The 19,517-nt window shown below is 41.6% G+C and overlaps 2 protein-coding genes across 3 annotated transcripts in view; one reads left to right on the top strand and one right to left on the bottom strand.

The window, feature by feature from the left end:
* The first annotated feature begins 212 nt into the window (after positions 1 to 212).
* Positions 213 to 7,425, top strand: TAF11 (TATA-box binding protein associated factor 11). Its single transcript, XM_027876387.1, is given in 5 exon segments — positions 213 to 494; positions 4,808 to 4,950; positions 5,367 to 5,454; positions 5,779 to 5,872; positions 6,526 to 7,425. Coding segments are annotated over 5 exon segments (666 nt in total). The 5' UTR covers positions 213 to 302; the 3' UTR covers positions 6,675 to 7,425.
* A 1,141-nt stretch (positions 7,426 to 8,566) lies between these two features.
* The window catches only part of UHRF1BP1 (UHRF1 binding protein 1), a 63,762-nt gene continuing 52,811 nt past the window's right edge, over positions 8,567 to 19,517 (bottom strand). Inside the window, exons 14-21 of one of the 2 annotated variants that reach the window (XM_027876385.1) lie at positions 17,860 to 19,328; positions 15,138 to 15,334; positions 14,438 to 14,592; positions 14,193 to 14,343; positions 13,133 to 13,380; positions 12,372 to 12,480; positions 12,138 to 12,244; positions 8,567 to 11,597 (exon numbers count right to left, since the gene is read on the bottom strand). In XM_027876385.1, the coding sequence (XP_027732186.1) occupies positions 11,472 to 11,597; positions 12,138 to 12,244; positions 12,372 to 12,480; positions 13,133 to 13,380; positions 14,193 to 14,343; positions 14,438 to 14,592; positions 15,138 to 15,334; positions 17,860 to 19,328 (2,562 nt within the window). In that variant the 3' untranslated portion in view covers positions 8,567 to 11,471. The remainder of the gene's footprint in view (positions 11,598 to 12,137; positions 12,245 to 12,371; positions 12,481 to 13,132; positions 13,381 to 14,192; positions 14,344 to 14,437; positions 14,593 to 15,137; positions 15,335 to 17,859; positions 19,329 to 19,517) is intronic. The other variant, XM_027876386.1, reaches the window with a different exon arrangement.

Raw genomic sequence — 19,517 nt, 5'->3', positions numbered from 1 at the left:
CCAGGTCTGAGATGCCTCCAGGTGGCGATGTCCAGCCCTGGATGTAGCCGCCCCAGAAGAGATTAAGATCAGGGTATGTTCCCTAGGGGAGGAATCTGCAGGAGGAAGAGGGGTAACAGGACCTCCCTCCCGCCCCGCCCCCGTCCCGGTCCACGGAGCGGATTGGCTGTTCCGACGCTCCGTAAGGTGTCGTCATTGCTGTGCGACCTGAGGAAGTCTGTTTTGCCGGGCCGGGCCTCCCCGGCTCCGGCGGGTTTCTCCTGGACGAGTGCAAAGTCTCCACACTTTACTCCATCCCCGCGATGGAGGAGCCCGATGAAGGGTCGTCCCCGGAGAAGGCAGGAAGGGGCTCTGCGTCAGATGAGGTGCCGCTCTTTGCCGCTGCCTCCACCCCCGGGCCCGTTCTGGAAGCTGCCCAGCCGCCCGACGCGGCGCCGGAGACGGATGGGGAGGGGAGTGGGGCCTCCAAGGAGGCTGCGGCGGAAGACGCTGAGGTAAGCCTCCCCGCGGGTTTCGGACCCCGCCCTGACCCCGCCTCGGGGCCTTCGGCCCCCCGGGGAGCTCCCCCAGCCCGCTCTCCTTCTCGTCGGTGGATCGAGGGCTGCGGACCCTAGTGCATTTGAGCCAGGAGATCTGGCGCCCACGAGCGGCCCCCACAGCGGGTGACTGTGCCCCGGGTGTCCGCGGGGTGGGGGGGGAGAGCCCCTAGCAAGGCTGGAGAGATGCGAGGTAGTGCTCTACTTGGACCCAGGAGGCAAAATTAGGAGCAGTGGGGTGGATGTTCAACGGGGAGTTGGATGATGGCCTCGTATAAGAATTACCATTTTCATTTCTTTGGTTTTATTCCTGACTAAAGACAGAATCTAGGTTTTTGCTGTCTTGACATTTCTGTATTTGCTCTCCTCTTTTTCATCTAAGACACATCATTTTCTCATTCACTGAAAGAGCCTTAGACCTGATTTGGGTTCAAATCCTTGTACATAGACACACACATATTATAATAAAAATATTAAAATAAATTTATTTTTAAATTTGTATTGATATCATTTGCGTTTTCCACATATTACCCTCCTTTTCCCCCTCCCTGGAGAGCCGTAACTCTATAGCTGTGTAACCCATGCTTGACACCTCTCAGCCTGAGTTACTTCATCTGTTAAGTGGAAATACTTTCACCACCTACAGCACTATTTCTTAAAGAAGAAACTACTTTGTAAATCCCAAGAGCAAACTTATGTTATGGATATGTGTGCTCTGAGTGAATCTTTGTAAATCTTAAGCTTTTATGTGTATAAAAACTCACGGATAGCTGATTTCATTCATTCAGCAAGCACACACATAGACTTTGTAAATCTTAAAAGCATTTTCATGTATAAAAAACTCAAATGGATCTGATTTCATTCATTCATTCAACATGCACTTAGAGCTCACCTACAGTTTGCTAGACTAGGTGTTAACGGGTGTTAAACACTAAGGATACAGACAAAAACAAAACAGCCCTTGCCCGCAAAGAGCTTACATTCTGTTGGAGGGAAGAGAAATACATTTTCATGAAAAAATAAAGGATATGTACAAAATAAATACAAAGTGATTTGGGTGAGTAGGAAGGAGCTAACAACCGAGATGCCTTTTGAAAGCAGATGGCACTTGAACTGATCCTTGAAAGCTCCAGTTCCAAGAGGCAGAGGTGAGGAGGAAGAACATTTCAGGTATAGGGGGCAGTCTATATGTAAAAGAAAGAAGGAGGGATATAGAATATTGTTTATGGAGAAAAGCAAATAGGTTAGTTTGAAGTATAGAATACATGAAAAGGGAGTAAAGTGAAGTCAATTTGGAAAGCTAGGCTGGAGCCAGATTACAAAAGGCTTTAAAAGTCAGGTGCCTTCACAACCTTGTCTTCTGCATGGATCCCTTCAGTGTACACTTGAGCTAATACAGCTGCATTTCCCCTTTCATTCTTCTTAGTGAGAACCTCTTCTGTAAAGCATATTCAGGACTATGATATTAAGAATCTGAATGAGGTAGCTCCATTTTTTGATGGTAAAAAGAATTCATTATATAAATCTTTGCAAGGCTTTTCCATCTTTCTTCTACTTGTTGTTCAATTTCATCCTTAAATGCCCCTGGAATAACTTGTCTTATAATTAAGTATCTCTTTTAAAACAAGATTTACCCTTCCTGCTTTCCTGTTTTATGCGGTGACACTGTTCATAATCTTCCATTCCCCTGCACGTTGAGATTTTACAAATGAATTCATAATCTAAACTGCAATCTAAACCCCCAAGGTCACATCTATACCATGTTGAGGCATTACTGAGTGTCCACCATATACAGAGGACCTTGAGAGGCACTGCAATAGATACAAAGATAATTAAAAGTCACCACACTCAAGAAGCTTATATCCTATTAGCCTACTTAGGATATGGAGGATAAGCATAAGAAATAGAAATAATACAAATATACAAATCACAAGGTATAGATGTTTGAGACTTCAGACAAAGGTGTGATTACATCCATTTGGTGATCTCATAAAAGGTTTCATGAAGGAAATGTCATTTGAAGTAGACCTAAAACAATAGAATTTTGAAAGGCAGATGCAGAATATAAGCATTACAGAAAAGGGAAAGGAAAGTTGAGATAAGATGGTAGGAAAGCTAAAGGTGGTAAGAATAGACCAAATTGGTAGAAATATAATTTTATATATAACAGAATCAGTAGGAAGTAAGGCTACAAAGGTGGGTGAGAGGCCAGAGCAAGAAGGGCTTAAGTGGCAGACTGAATAAGTGGCTGAAATGACACTGGTGACACATAATGAACTTCCAATACACTAAAACCCACAGACTGTTTTTTTCAAACTACTCTAAATAATCCACACTAGGCTTACTTGAGAAGTTGATTTCCTTAACCCAATGTAAGACTTGACATTTCCTTATTAAGTTTGGCCCACTGCCCTAGCCTGTCAAGATGTTTTTAATACTGATTCTGTCATTCAGCCTGTTAGCTTCCTCCTCCCACCCCTTTTGGATTATAAGCACATTTATGATCTTGCTATTTGTGCCTTTAACATCTTTATCAAGAGCTTATATAAACAGTACAGAATCAAGCACGTATCTTTGGAGCATTCTACTGGAGACCTACTGTCAAGTTGACATTGAATTATTAAGAACTACTCTTTGAGGGGCAGCTAGGTGGCACAGTGGATAGAGCACCAGCCCTGAAGTCAGGAGGACCTGAGTTCAAATTTGTACTAGCTGTGTGGCCTTGGGCAAGTCACTTAACCCCGATTGCCTCACTAAAAAAAAAAGAACTACTCTTTGAGTCTAACTATTCAACCAGTGCCAAATCTATCTCACTGTTATCGTTTAGTCCACATCTTTCCTTCGTGTGAATGAGATACTTTCTAAGATGTTTTGCTGAAATCTAGGTTATACTTTATAGCTTCCCCATATCTACTAGTTCAGTGACCCCCATCATCCCAAGGTTTTAAGCCTGGGTGACTAGGTGGTACAGGCTTACTCCTACATAGCACCCTCACCAACATTCTATTAATACATTATAATTAGTTAAATACTTAATACCAAACCCTCATGCAATCTCATTCTCCATTGATAATTATACCTATGAAACAAGCTTACCCTTGTAGTATTCATCTAAACCCATTTTTTGACATACTGTGCCTCAGAAACTTTAGCAAGGGAGCTGATAAGTTGGGGAAGAGAAAATAATAAATTTGATTTTGAGTAACATGCAGTGGAGATGTTAAATAGGCAGTTGGGAATATATTATTAGAAATTAAAGATTTCCTAAAACAACCATATCTGAATCACAAGCAGGAACTATAGGCTATTCAGAGTTGGTTGCCTACTTATTTATCTCCATCACTTACTTTTGAGGTCAGATTTAAAGCTGAAAGGAACATAAAGAGGTCATCTGTTTAAGACCTTTCAAACATAAGAGTTGTCTGAAGCACTGAGATGTCACACATCCACTTGTCACAGGCAGGACTTGACCCTAGGTCTTTTTGACTCCAAAGCCACTCCTCTTCACTACCTGGATCACAACTATACTTTTTCAGGGAATGTAAGTATGATGTGGGTTGGGCAAGCTCAGTAGTCACCACCAAATGCTACTGGCTGAATTCATACTGAAGGGCCAAGATTGATATACCAGATGTGCCTTTTACTCCCACACAACATGTAATTGGTTTATGTGCCTGGAGTCATGGGACTTTCTCTGCCTGATATTGCTCCTGGAATATCTACAAATTTGGGGGAGGATTAATCCTGGAACTATGATGTCCCATTCCTATTTCCCAGGACCACAATTAGACATCTGAGACCTAAGGTGGCAGTGAGGCCAAAAAAGTCCAGATTCACCTTGTATACAACAAATTGTTAGCTCTGTATAACATGGTAGGTAGTTTTAAAACATAAGCCTGACTTTAAAGCCCTCTATGAAGGTAAAATTATTTGCTGCTTAAAAAATTATTAGTTTGCTGAGGGGTAGGTTGGAATGAAGGCTGAAATTTGATTGCTACCTGTGGATTTTAATTATATTCCATTATCCACAGTAACACATGACTAAGAAATATAACTATAATAGTTTGGATATAATGTAATTTAATTTTTTCATATGTTAAACATTTCCCCTAAGAGACCAGTAGCTCCTTGAGGGAAGCAACCCACCCAACACAACAGGTGCTCAGTAAATGGTTTCTTCTTATTTTTTAATGATGCCATCAAATCCAGTCAGACTGGAAAGCCAGCCAATTTAATAAGCTGGTTTCTTTAATTTGTCCTATCTGCTCAAGGACCAGGAAGAATCAGATTTAACAGGAACTGGAATGGAGGACTCATCATTACTTCCTCCTGCAGTCAAGAAGATGAAGATAGAAATTAAAGAGAGGAAAGAGAAAAACCACAAAGTAGATGAAGATGAAATTCAGAAAATGCAGTGAGTTACCTTCCCATGTCATCTTCCCTGAAAGCTCGGATTTGTCCACAAAAAAAGTTTAATCCTGATAACTTCTGTATTGGTTTAGGTACAATTCACAAAATTTAACTTTTACCATAAATCTAAAGTATTAAAAGATTAAAATGTCAAGAGGCAAAGTTGGCTTCTAGAAACACTGTCCTTTGAAGGCACATAGAGTACATGCTGTAACTCGGATACATTTGTGCCCAATATGGTGGCCAGGCTAAAATCCTTTTTCCTATTTCACTGCTGCTTCTCTTGAAGTGAGAAGTATGGCTCACTCTGATGTGTTGCAAGCTCACTGGGACAAAGAACTGTTTTCTGAATCGCCCACCTCATACTAATTTTCCATGTGCATCAAAGGAACTGAACTATTTCCCTTATTTTTTTCTCAGAATCCTGGTTTCTTCCTTTTCTGAAGAACAGCTAAACCGCTATGAAATGTACCGTTGATCAGCATTCCCTAAAGCCGCTATTAAATGGGCAGGGATGAACCACTGGACTTCACTGTCATCACCTATTAAGATGAAGCCAGATTGAGAGGTTAGCACTGAGAAGCAAAGATGAAAACCTAGATAATACAGGTGGAAAAAATACTTTTCCCTCAATTATGTGGGTAATAGCAGTTTTGTTTCTGGTCATTATATTTCAAGTGATAAAACGAGATAGTCATTAAAAGTGCTTTATAAACCTTAGAGCCACCTGAGTTATCCTAATCACCAAACATACTGTCTTACGAGTACGTTAAGTTCCAAAGACCTATTGATCATATATTATCTTAATCTTAAAAATGCTTTGTTTTTCAAGCTGGTCCAGTCTATTACTGGCACCTCAGTATCTCAGAATGTTGTCATTGCTATGTCAGGCATCTCTAAGGTATTCGTCAGGGAAGTAGTAGAAGGTAAGGCCTGATAAAATAGGTGTTTAAACAATGGGCTGAATCCTTAATGCTTTTATTTTCAAGAAAAAATACTGAGGGACCATATGTGTTTGTTTTTGACTTGGACTTTAAATACTAATGAGCAACCTGAGCAGTGTAGGCTTCCCTGTTTGCATTGTGTTAGGACAAATGGGGAGCACTGTATATTCACGTAAGCATGGCCTCCATGTCTTCTAATTCTCTACAGATCCCTTAAGGTGCGTAAGAAAACTCTGGCTCCTTAGCCCAGAGAAGTGAAACTGATGCTTTGATCCTTGTGCAAGGGGGCACACCTGTTACTGCTACTGCTGGCATGGTGAAGCACACCAGAGAAGTGGAAGAAGTGGCCACAGTGGTTACACACACACACACACACACACACACACACACACACACACACACACACAAAGTTACTGTCATAAATTGAGTCACTTTTAAATGGATGGATGCTTTAAACAGTCATTTAGAATTAAATCTCCTACTGCGATGTAAGAAGCAACATTCTGCTATAGAAACAAGCACCTCTTACCTGTTTCCATAGCTAGCTCAAGAGGTGAAGGAAAAGTTAGAGGGCTCAAAAGAAATCAGATTGTAAGTTAATATGTAGAAATGCTTTTCTCTTGGATTTTTTCTAGCTTTGGATGTATGTGAGAAATGGGGAGAGTTGCCACCACTACAGCCTAAACACATGAGGGAAGCTGTTCGAAGACTGAAATCAGAGGGGCAGATTCCTAACTCAAAGCACAAAAAAAATCATCTTTCACTAGGTCTAGGAGCTTCCTAAGCTGTACTACTGAAAATGGAAGGACTGACTTTCTCCCATTGAGGCATTATGCACTATTGCTCAGATGTCCCAGTCCCTTAGGGACACTGTGATCAAACATCTGCCCCCAAATCTTCAAGCTCAAAGTTACCTGGTAGAGAAGTGCAGCCACTTTCAGATTTGTTTCCTGTCATTGTAGGACCATTTAGGTCAGGTTGGGATTGGTGATAACTCTTAATTGGCTAACTGAAAAGGGGAAGTGTCCTTATATATAGACCTCTTGTACAAAGCATACAAGAGTGCTGCTTTCCAATGGATAAAATTCTTCTAAGGATCAATCTTCTTGATTAATCTCAAGAGTACCTTATTTTGCAAGTTTCACATTGGAACCCTAAACTGCTACCCTCAGGGTTTTAGATCTGGTTTGAAGTTGATAACAGGCTAGAAATTTCTAACTTGTATAATGTGACAGTTCAGTTTACAATGTTAGCAACTGATGGAATGACAGAATAGTTTTATTACTTTGTAAAAAATTAAACATTATCATGTGGTTTTTGGTGTATGATCATTATACTATTTTCTAACTTGGGACATATGTACTTTGGTTTGGTATTCAAAACTTGAAGCCATTGGCAAGGATGATTGGGGTGTGGAAAAATAGTTCCTGTTCTCACCTTCCATAGTTTTGTGTCCAGGATATGGATGATTTTTCCTTAGCCTTCTCGATGTAAACATTTGAAACTACTTTATCTGGCATTACTATTAATCTGATTCATCTCACATAGAAAGGGTTCTAAATGAATTTGAAGCAGGATTAAAAGGCTGCTTTCATTTCCTCTTAGACAGACAGACAGACCTAAAGCCAATGCTGTTCAGTAAGTTTAATTTACCATTTTTCCAGGTGGTTCACAGAACCAGTACACGCATGGAAATATTAGATATTGCAACATTAAAATTCCTAATACTGACTAGGATTCTGGTTCAGCAGATACAACCACAGTTTCCTCAGACAGAGGAGAGTGAAGTGATTTTTCATGGACAGTGATCAGCAGTAATAAGGCCAATTTAAAACTTTGGGAATTCCCAGAAGTTGTTTCCTTTCTGTTGTGTATCATTGGGAAAAAGGGAAGGCATTGTTTTTAATACAATTCAAGCAGAACGGTTCTTAATTTTTCTTACTAAGGCAGAAGCTCTACCTATAAATATGAAAAGGAATTATTAGAAGAGATCTATCTGCTAGCCTGATTTTGAATATCTACTACTAAAACAAAGGGTTTTCCTAATCAGGTTCCCTCAGCCTCAGATGCTTTAGTGGTTTTCACAAGGAAAAGATTGAAGACTACATTTAAGTCTTGATCCAAATTCAATAAATTAAATCAAATCAACTTTTAATGTGAATGTATAAAAACAGGAACCTCTGCTCCAACTTTACTTATGGGCATTTCATAGGGCTGATAGGTCACAACTGACACACCACTGTCGGTGGTGCCCGGTAAGGCTCACAGTTGGGGCTGCAATGATTTCTAAGTAATTTGGAAAGAACACATTCATATATTTGCCACTTAGCAAACAGTGTCACAGTGAAGAGACTTAGGGAAGAGTTTAGCTTCCAAAATTAAAGGGCTTATTCTATGTCTCTTCAAAATCTAAAGGTCTTATGGGGCTTCAGCTGTTGCTGGAGTGTTAGTTGCTTCCCACTATCCACAAAGTGGAAGAAGGGGAAATTATTCAGCAGATGACAGTGACTACGACCCAAACCTGATTAATGGAATCAATCCTTGATGACTAATTGGAGAGCAGAAGAGGTAACTAGATGCCATGGTTAAGTTTCCTGAAAGTATGATGCCAATATCCAGGCAGGCCTCTCAGCAAACAATGACAATATATTAACTGAAAAGTGATCGAGGCCTTTGTCTTTGGGGCTGTGACCACTGGGCAGCATGGCACAGCTTCTTTATAAATGCAATGAATCCCTGCATCACTTAACATTTCAAGTTGCCTTCTTTCCAATTCACAACATACTCAACCCTAGTTTTATCCAGTTTAAATAGATTACCGATAAGCACCTACAGGAGTGTCTAGCACCTGCATTCAAATTCCATACCTAAGGACCATTCTTTATAGAGATATGTAAAAAGCAAGACATACAGTGAGATCCATGACAATTCCAGGGTCAAACTGTGAATCAGGAAAAGTTAGTCATATCATGCAAAGAATACACTCCTCTATTTGCCATGGGTCAGAATAACTGAACCCTAGCAAAGGCTGAGTTACAAAAGCATTCTGATGTCAAATTCAACCTCCCAGGACATGGAAGCGGCAGTAACTACAACATTTGCACAGTATCTCACTGGCTCTGGAGAAGGTCTCACGTTTAGTCTCTATGTGCAGCGATGTAAACAAAAGTCTGCATGACAAATTCAGATGGTACAACTTTAAGGACTTCATATTCAAATCGGTCATAAGAGCAGAATGTCAAGACATGTTGAAGGACAGCAAAGCTGCAGGTTGGACAAAGACAGAGCTGCTGAGGATCGTCTGCATTTTCTTCACCGTTTCATGCATAGGAGGTCAAGCTGCTCAAAGGCAGACCCCCTCCAAGCCCAAGGAACCAGAGAAGAAGTGGACAGAAAGACATTGCAACTCTCCCCTCATCACTTTCAGCAGCACACCGAGCAGTGGACTACCGATTTTTCACATTTTCTTCATTAAGAAAAAGTCTTCTTTCCTCCCTTAATACAGGGCAGTAGAGAAGCCACAGAAGACAGTGATTAGATGGTGTCATCCTAGTAAAGCTAGGGGGAGATGATCTGTACTACCTTTCCCGAGGGAAAGTTCCAAGACACAATGGCAGAAGCTGCTCAGTAGAAGGAAGCCAAAAAGCTCGAGGTCTTTGAATGCCACTTTGCCCTGCCTTTTATAGTTGTTCACAAAACTTCAACAAACCCTAGGAGTTGGCAGGACAGTTATTAGGGTGATAGCCTTAGTCATAATTTGGCCTTTTATTTATCCAATTGTGGTCCATTGTTAATCTTTGCCAGATGACAGCTATCATAAACTTTCCCCCCATTTTCTTTGTAGGGAAAGGAAAAAAAAACACAGCTATGAGATATTTACTCCATCTAAGTGAGCATGAGGTTTAACAACCTCATTTTCAAGTTTATGGTTCTTTTTTCAATCCCCTTAAAAACATAAGAAATGCTCACTTGGTCAGACCAAAAGTCCACTCCACTTGGTCTGTTTCAAAATTCCTACAAAGGATGGTTTGTGGGAGAACATTGCCCGTTGTGATGTATACCCCCAAAGCTCTAACTTCCCCTGATAAATGATTAGCAGGCTATCATATATGAATTAATCTTAAGACCTATATAAGCAACCTACTTATACTCTCTGCCTGTACCAGGCAGGATATATATATTCCCCCAATCCATAGTAACTTTAGAAAAATTTGGTGTGGAACCTTGCCAAACTTTTTTAAAGTCTAACTTACCTATAAGTCAAGCAGTTTCCTGTTTAAAGAAAAGACTGTTAACCTTTCCCCAATGAGTCATGGATATAAAACTGTTAAATTATTCTATCTAGTATCAATTTTTACCAGCTCGTCTGGTTACAGTTAACCAACTGATACACTTCCTGGGTCTACACATCATGGAGGAAAAGCAGGTTCTTCTGTGGGAGAAGAGGCAACACATGGGCAAAAGGGTTTGTTCCTCCCAGAAAAAAAAGTCACAATTACAAAGGAAGCAAGGCTTGGCCATGTTGGATATTTATACTGACAGCTAAAAAACACTATTAGCTTCCACCCTGGTAAATATTAAGAGAATAGTTGCTGAGTCACACTCTCATCTACAGGGGGAATAGATAAGAAGGGTGGGAGACGGGAAGAACTGATGAGGGTTGGGACTGGAATTGTAGAGAAGGTCCAAGATCCTCAGAAGGCCAAGAGTACTAGGGCTCAAAACCAAGAATATCACTCATCTGGATCCCACTTCAACCAGATCAGACCTTCAGCAGCTCTGGGTTTACCATTTTTGTTGTTTTGAGTTTTAAATAAACTGATATAGAAGGAAGAGACAATGTTGGCATTACACCCCTTGTTTACTACTATTGCATTACCACAATGAGTTTGGTTTCTTCTTATATCTAACAAATCTTCCTGAAAAACCTGATAGCAGTATATGCAAAGATGAAATATGCTCAGCTCCTTTCCCAGGAATGGTAGGGTGCTGTCCCTTTCTCTTACCATACCTAAGGTGTTACATCTGGATCCTCTTGGGCTCCATCCATCCCTCTGCACCCATCACCATGCTGTCCTTCTCCCTGTGGAGCTGCAACTTCCTCAGTTGGGGCTCAAGGCCAGATTGGTTCAGTTTTGCTACAGGAAGCTCTGGGACATGTAATCTTTGGTGGTTCATTCTGAGGATATTGGAAGGGGCAAGGTCTTCTCCCTTATACAAACTCATGTTAAGGAGGGAGCAAATATTTTTGCAAAGACACCAGGAGGTGAAATGGTCCTACACACAGAAAGACTCCAGCCCATTGGGCAAGTGGAGCTTTAGAGAGGTTATGAATGGCACTAGAACAGTGAGAACCACACACAAAGGTTCCTACACCCCTGGGGCTGGATGTAGCTGCCCTGTCTTTGTCTAGAACGCTGGCAGGAATGAAAAATGCCCCAAAAGGGCAGATTCAGGAATTCCTGCTTTCCCTCCAGTGTAATCAAACAGACATATTCCACATCAGATGGAGCTTTCTTCCCTCTGTGGTGCTGCTGCTGGTGTTATTTCCCGGGGGCAGAGGCAGCTGGTGTTACTGCTGTCAAAGCTGGAACAGAGGATTATACTTCCTGATTTCTTGTAGAAGCTTCTCTTTGTCATTATTGGCACAGGCTAATGCTTGCTTCATGGCTAAAAGTTCCTTCTGTAGGGTGGACAGCTCTTTCACCTGAGTAATAAGAAATCAAAGGTTATGGTATAGTAGAAAGAAGATTCAATTTGTAGTCACTGGGCCTAGATTCAAATTCTGGCTCTTCCATTTACTGACAACAGGCAAGTCATTTAACTTCTTTGGCCTTCAGTTTCCTCATCAGTAAAAGAACATGGACTAGAGGATCACTAAAGGTACTTTCCAACTTTAAATCTATGATCTTATGAACATTGTACTCCTATCCTTATTCTCTTCAACATTACCATACTTCATCCCAGGGAAATATTTAATTAGGATTTATATACCAAGATCTAAACCTCCCAAAGACTATATATCAACACATCTGGGACAACTAATGTGTGATCAGCAGCCACTCATTTGAATGAATGTGACTATGTGCTACTTAATCCTATTTGAAGCTGACGCTACCAGATAAGAAGTGATCAAATTACTAAGCTGCAACAAAGCAACATGTCCTGCCTTCTGAGGGCTTCACTGCCTAGATTACATACACCTGTGAGTTTGTGGGGGCCACATTCTGCTCAACCAGGTCTTTACCTGCTGTCCAAAAAGCATTCCTGTAGGTAATCCAACCAGCTGTTCCTCTGAGTGCTGCTTTTTGTCATACTGAGGTCCTTCTGATGATGGCTTCTCCTGGGCAGCGGCTGGATAAAAAAGCAATGGCGTAGCATCAAACTGGGGCCTCTAAGGATTCCAGAGTCCTTACGATGAAAAAACAAAAAAAAAGGGAAGGGGGGAGGACATAGACAGGAAGAAGTAAGATCTACTTACCTACTATGTGGAAGACGCCATCATCATCCCGCTTCACCACAATATGCTCCAAAGCCAGAGTGACAGGGATAGGTCCTGGGGATGTGGGGTAAATTGGGGGGCTATCATCCTATAGAAGAGGAGAAAACAACCTCCTGATGTCCCCAGCCAGGACCTGGAAGGCTAGATAATACTGCCTTGACCCTCTGGAACATCTTCCCATGAAGGTTGAGCTTTCACATCTATTCATTTCTTACAACATTCTCATCATGTACAAGGAACAAGAATGATTCTCCCCTATTTTACAGGAGGATCTAAGGTCACACAATAAATTAGTGCCAGCTAGAATGAGAAACAAAGTTTTTTGATTCTGAGGGCCAGGGTGCTTTGCCAAGAGAAAGGAGATTTGGTGAATGAGCCTTAACTTCCACTGCCAGACAAATTTTCTCACACAACCCATTCTCACTCACTCAACAAACATATATTAAGCATTTACTCTGTGCAAATCACAGTATCACTGAGGAAAACTAAACGTTTAAGTCATGGTTCCTACCCTCATGAAGCTTATAGTCTAGTAGGGATATAAGACACCAATAGGGATAGTTATAATACATAATATTATATGACAAGTATACTTACTAAACAATACAGTGCTATGTGACACCTGAGGTAGGTTGTGGAAATCACTACAATGCCTGGCTAAGGATCTCTAGCTTGAATCATCTAGGCACACTATCAACAAAGGCCCCAGAGCCAAGGAAAATGAAAAGTTTTTTCCTCACCTTCAAGGTGATGCTCATGTTCAACAGTTCAATTTGCAAAGGGATAATCACAGGAGGCTCCTCATCTTCCAAGAAGGGCCCCAGGCCAGTGAGCACTGAAGTCAACAATTCCAGACTGCCACCATGGAGCAAGAGGCGAAGGAAACCACTCTTTGAAGCCAAGGGAGAGTGAACAGCAGCACAGGGTCCTACCTCAAATCGGAGGCCCATGGCAGGCTTGGTTTGGCTAGTCTTCTGAGCTGGGGACTCTGGCAGAGAACACAGAAGGCTAATCACTCTGATGACCCTGTTAAGACCTATCCTCAGGACAAGAATGAGAAAGTTGGGAGCAATGCTTAAGACACAGGACCTTGTGCTCAATGAAATCTCTAGCTTTGTCAGGACTCTGGTTTCCTCATCAGTATAAACGTACCCCAGAGAGAAACCAACATATCCTCACTTATCCTAAATTTGTAAGTCCCCCCCCCTTTTTTTTTTAAAAAAAAAGGACAATGAATATTTAGGGATGGATCCTAGATACTGATAAAGTTGAGAGTGCAGATGCAGATGTCAACAGAAATGCAGACTAAAACAAGTCTACACCTAAATCTTCAAGGTGAAAGAAAAACATGGGAAAGGAATGAAAGGGGAAGCCCATTAAAAATTCAGATCTGCTTCTACCACAGAAAGATGCCATCATTTTCCAGCTAAAAAGAGGTTTCCATGAGATTCTTCCTCCCCTGGGGGGCTTCCAGAGAAAATGAGAAGGCTCAGCACTGAGTATGATGCCATGGGAACACACTTCCCATAAGGAGAGATAACAATACATCACCATGTACATATAATGATAGAATAATTTGGCTTTTGTATTCATTAGCTCATTTGGTATAATCACCCTAAAAGGTAGCCAGAGTAGGTTCTATTGTCCCAATTTTGTAGACAAGAAACATGGATATCAAAGAACTGAACTGAGGCCAGATCTAGAACCTATTCAAATGCCCTTTGTACTAACCTATCTCAGAGGAAAATTGGGCTAAGGACCCACCAGATAAATTCTTCTTAGAGCAGGAGTCACTCTTACCTGGGCACTGCTCATGCAGGAACTGCCAAAGCCTCACAATGCCAGGCTGCTGGAGGGTTAGTTCCTCTGACTGCAGGGCCACAGCGAAGTCCTCATCTCTTGCTTCAATACCAAGAGCCACTTGGCTTACCTTCAGGACCAGAACTGATACCTATAAAGAGAAGATCATCAAGGCCTGCAACTTACAGCAACCAGTGCTAATGGCCTATTACCTACCCCTGAAGAAGAAATGAAGTACAACTAACCGGCTGAAGGACAGGGTCTCTCTTGCTAGGTGAAACTGAGCTATTCACCTCTGGAGATATTAGGCCATCATCATTTACTCTAGGGCTCTCTTGATTACTACTATCATCCAATGCTGGTGGAAGTTGTTCTGGGGGTATTAATTCCAATCCAGACTCTGAAAAAAAAGTAAATATTTGGGAAGTGGCCTGGGGCCCAGAAGTCAAAGGACACAATTCAAAACCTACCTGAATTGCTAAATAACTGAATGACTAGTGCCCTCTCTCCCTAAGTCCCAGATTTTCTCTTACTAACAAGAACAAAATACTAACAAACACATTTATGATGGTGTAAAGATAAAGTTTGAGGTGTGTATATATATACATATATATATATATATATTTTTTTTTAGGCAATTGGGGCTAAGCGACTTGCCCAGGATCACACGGCCAGTAAGGGTCAAGTGTTTGGTCTGAGGCTGGATTTGAAGTCAGGTCCTTCTGACTTCAGGGCTGGTGCTCTATCCATTGCGCCACCTAGCTGCTCCTCTGAGGTATAATTTCAATCTTATTCCACTAAGTTAAAAATCTGCCATTTTTTAAGTTAAGAAAATTTATATGTTTTATGAAGTTTTAATTCTTGAAATCACATAGGATGATTTGTCAGAGATGAATATAGGCACTAATGAAGGCATGGATTCCCCTAACTTCTGCTTTTACTTACCAGATTCCAAAAGCATTACAAAGCTATCACTTCCGTCGCTGTCCACTGAAAGCCTATCTTCAGGGCCACCACCATCCTGAGAGACTCCATCGAGTGACTGCTGGGACACTGTCCTCTTCATTGAGAAACAACGAAGCTTGGCAGCTCCTCCACTGGCCGAGGTTCCTCCCTCCTCCGCCTTGGCCATGGGCTCCCTGCTTCAAAAATAACGCACAGAGGGCTAGACAATGTGTTTATTCCTCTCGAAGCCATCTACAGTGACACAAACTAGACTTCATCTATCACCCAAAACACAACAGAGATCAAGATTTTCTTCAATAGCTGCCAACTTGAATTCACCTAGTCTAGCCCAGAACTTAGGTATTTTTCTCACCCTACCCCTAAAACCACCTTCTCTATCACCTCTCACACTTTTAGCTGGTCTCAGTCCCTTACAAGAAATGAGAATATATACCTCCCTCTTATTTCATTGGAGGAGTAGTGAGGAACTGTGGGTAAAAAATGGTGCATAGGTTGTCAGCTGGGCTGTGCTGGTTTTATTTAACTCTTTTTTCTTTGTTACAAAGACACTTGTGGGATGGGGAATGGGGGGAGTTATGGGGAAGGGGAAGGGAGAGCAGATATCCATAAATGACTATGATATTTTAAGAAATATATTACTAATGCACTGCTGGTGAAATTGTGAACTAATCCAACCATTTTGGAGAGCAATTTGGAATTATACCCAAAGAGTTAAAAAAACTGCGTTTCTCCTTTGACCCAGCAATACCACTATTAGGTCTGTTTCCCAAGGAGACTGGGAAAAAAGGAAAAGAACTTATATGTTCTAAAATATTTATGACAGCTCTCTTTTGGTGGCAAAGAACTGGAAAGTGAGGGGATGCCCGTCAGTTGGGGAATGGCTGAATAAGCTGTGGTATATGATTGTGATAGATACTACTGTGCTATAAGAAAGTACAAGCAGGTCGGTTTCAGAAAAACATGGAAAGATCTGCATGAAGTAAAGCAGAATGAAAGAAGCAGAACCAAGAGAGCATCGAATATGGTAAAGCAATATTATTTGAAGAGTAACTGTGAATGACTAAGCTATTCTGAGTAATACAATCACTAAAATCAACTATGAAAGACTTATGAATGAAAATGTTATCCACCTCCAAGGAAAGAACTGATAAACAGAAGTATGTATTGTATAGTTCCATATATATACCTATATCAAATGTTGGCCTTTTCTAATGAAGGGCTGGGAGGGAAGGAGACAACTCGGAACTCAAAATGTAACAAAAAAAATAAGATAATATAATTGGGAAATTAAAAAAAAAAGAAACATGTTGGTAAGCTTTTTTTCCCCTTAACCTCACTTTTGGGACTGTACTCTTAAACATTAATCTGAAAGGCTTACAGAAGTTATTCTATTAAGTGACAGTATTTATAAAAAAAAAACAACTGGCAATCTATGACCCTTGCTCCATTGAGTAGCAAATGGCAACAATCATTCATTTAACAAGTATTTGCTGAGTAAAATTTATAACCTCCCAATAAGCTTAGGATGTTCAATTCAACAAATATTTACTGAAGAACTAAAGGTGATATGTAATCAGTATTATGAGAGATACAAAGAGCTATCAGATTTCAAAGGAGGGAAGAGTTCACTTTTGTCCCAAAGGATCAATGAAAAAGGTGGCTTCTGAGCTAGGTCTTAGAGAGATGTAGGATTTAAACAAGTGGAGTTGAGAGGAAATCAGTATTCTAGGAAGAAGAAATGCCTTGAGCAAAGGCAAGAAGGTAGAAAAGCAAAGGGCACATTTAAGGATTGGTGAATATTCTACTTCAGTTAAGACATATGGTAGATGCAGAAGAGTGGAAGAAGAGGCTAGAAAGATAAAGCAGAAATTCATCCTTTTTAGAGTTGGAATCAACTTCAGAGATTACTTACTCTCTCTTATTTGATTAATGAAGACACTGTCCAGGGAGCGCAAGTGACTCCAAGTTTAACTGGACAGTTGGTGGCACATCTGGGTCAAGAGGCCAAGGCTCTTATCACTTGCTGTGGCACCTTGGTCGGACAAGCTTAGAGAAGATCTGGTGCAAGATAATGTACATGAAAGCACTTACTCTGAAAACTGTAAAGTGCTAAATACATATAAGATATTAGAATGATGACAGACTAAGTCACACCAAGGGCTAAAAAGGAAGGTTCAGAGGGAAGCACAGACAAACAGGACAGCTTTGGTTGAATTATTACAGATTTTAAAAATCTGTACAGAACTGATGTACACGATGGAAGTTCATGGTTTCATGTACAATCCTTTTCTATTCTCCTTTGTAAATGAAATAGCTTACATTATTAGTGCTTGTCCAATTCAGAACAAAAAAATTTATTTTTAAAAGAACTGTACTCTATGAAACGACATAAAGTGCAGGCAACCTTTGTGCTACTTTGTATGCAGAAAATACTTGTGCTCCACCTGCTTAACAGAACTGAATGTGGCCCTAATGATAAGCTCTCCAATTGGATATACATTTTGCAGTTTGCCCATTACTACTGGTTAACAACATGAATAGTCTAAAAATTAACCCCTTACCTTGTACTACAATGCAACCTTCCACACGATGTATCTGTTGCTTCACATTTTAAAGGTGCACACAAAGGTATTTTTGGAGCCTAAGATTTAGAGGAAAGGGAGGGGGTATGTGGGCTCACACAGGAAGCAAAGATACTCACTTGGCTGGAGGAAGGAATAACATTTTGTGCATCGTAGAGGTCATCCGATCCCGGCCTAGGCTAAAGGCATCTTTGGTCAATGACATGGCTTCCTTGGTGAGGTCCATGGTAGCATGAAGGGCTTCCCTGGTTGCATCCTTGGTCAAGTGTATAGCACTGGCCAACTCTTCCTCAATGTTCTTTACAGGGTTCACCTCGCCCTGATCACTCAGAACTGTGTCCCTACTCACCACCTGTTGCAGTGTGCCAGATAGGTTAGATATCTGGGTTTTGCTCAGTTTTTCAGTCTGTAAGGATTCCACGCATTTATGGATCTCCTCTTCATGGGCTTTGTCTCCCAGCTGTGAAGAGGGGTCCTGGTCCAGCAATACTCCATTACTATGGGGGAGATCTGTTCTGTCCTGTAAAGTGCCCAAATTCTCAATGTTATTGTCTTCCAGGACCTTTGTTGGACTTAATGGACCCCTATCTGAGGAAGCATCAGACTTCAGCTCCCTGTCCTCTGAAGGAGACAGCTCTGAATCTATGAGGCTAGTGGTCTCTGAGCCTGCAGAACCAGCCTCTGCGGTTGGAGTGGCTGGGTGCATGAGTAACGCTATCTCAGCACTAGGGACCAGGATCCCTATGCAAACTGTCCGGCTTGGCAAGGGAGACCCAGTCATCGCCTGGGTGTCCTGTGCCAACTGCTCCTGAAGACGCTGAAGTACCTCCTGCAGTCGGAGCAGAGCCAAATACTGGTAGTGGTTCAGCCTCACTCGAACACGGGAAGAAGAGTGTATCAACACATGGATATCTGCCGTAGCCTCCATTTCCATCGTGGGCCCTTTGCTGTCCACACCTCGATTCCCTTCTCTCAGAGTATTAATGACCTCAGGAAGTCCAGAAAGACTCTTCAGATCACACTCTGTCTTTGACCTCTGATGAGACCCAGACTCTGGGGCAAGGAACATAGACTGGACAGGACTGCCAAAACTGGCCGATGGCTTCATTTTTCCCTCCCTGACCAATAGCAGTTTCCGTGCCTGGGCTTGCTGCCAACAGAGAGGCAGACAAACCCATATGGATAAGGGGAAAGGAGCCACAAAGTTCAACGTGTGTCCTTTAAAGTTCTCTGTCCCTTCAAAGTCCAGGGATATTTGGGTGAAGTAGATTGACCAGAGGTCTTGGGAGGCCTGATCCCTCTGAGGAAGGAGAGGACTGGCCTGAGGAACACGGGAGTCCATTTGGAAGGCATGATGCAGGAAAAGCATGTGGAGGAGGCTGAATCCATCTGGGGCTTTGGGAAAATGAGAATAGCTGGAATGAAAGAACTCAGTAGCAGCAAAGCTACGAAAGATGTTCTGGAGGTCTGTACAACTACAATGCAGGGCATGGCGTGTATTAGTGGCAGTCATGGCAGAAATGGAGATAACAAGGGCCTGGGGACGATGCAAAGAAGCCAAGTCTTTTTTCTCCAGAGGGAGGCTCAACTGCAGGAAGAGAGTAAGATATACTTCACAATGGCCACCTAAGCACCTTAGCCCCTGAGCAAGACTAAAATAGAAAGAGGTCATCCGTGCTGTCAGGAGGCTTTGCTTATCCACCTGTTTCCCAGGATCATAAATAGACAACAGACTACTAGAATTAAAAGGGACCTTAAAGATCATCTAATCCACCCC

Source organism: Vombatus ursinus, unplaced genomic scaffold (assembly GCF_900497805.2).
Source record: "Vombatus ursinus unplaced genomic scaffold, bare-nosed wombat genome assembly UNPS02014811.1, whole genome shotgun sequence".
Classification (NCBI taxonomy): Eukaryota; Metazoa; Chordata; class Mammalia; order Diprotodontia; family Vombatidae; genus Vombatus; species Vombatus ursinus.
Note: the sequence above shows the minus strand (reverse complement) of the source record. Positions and strands in the feature narration are given on the sequence as shown.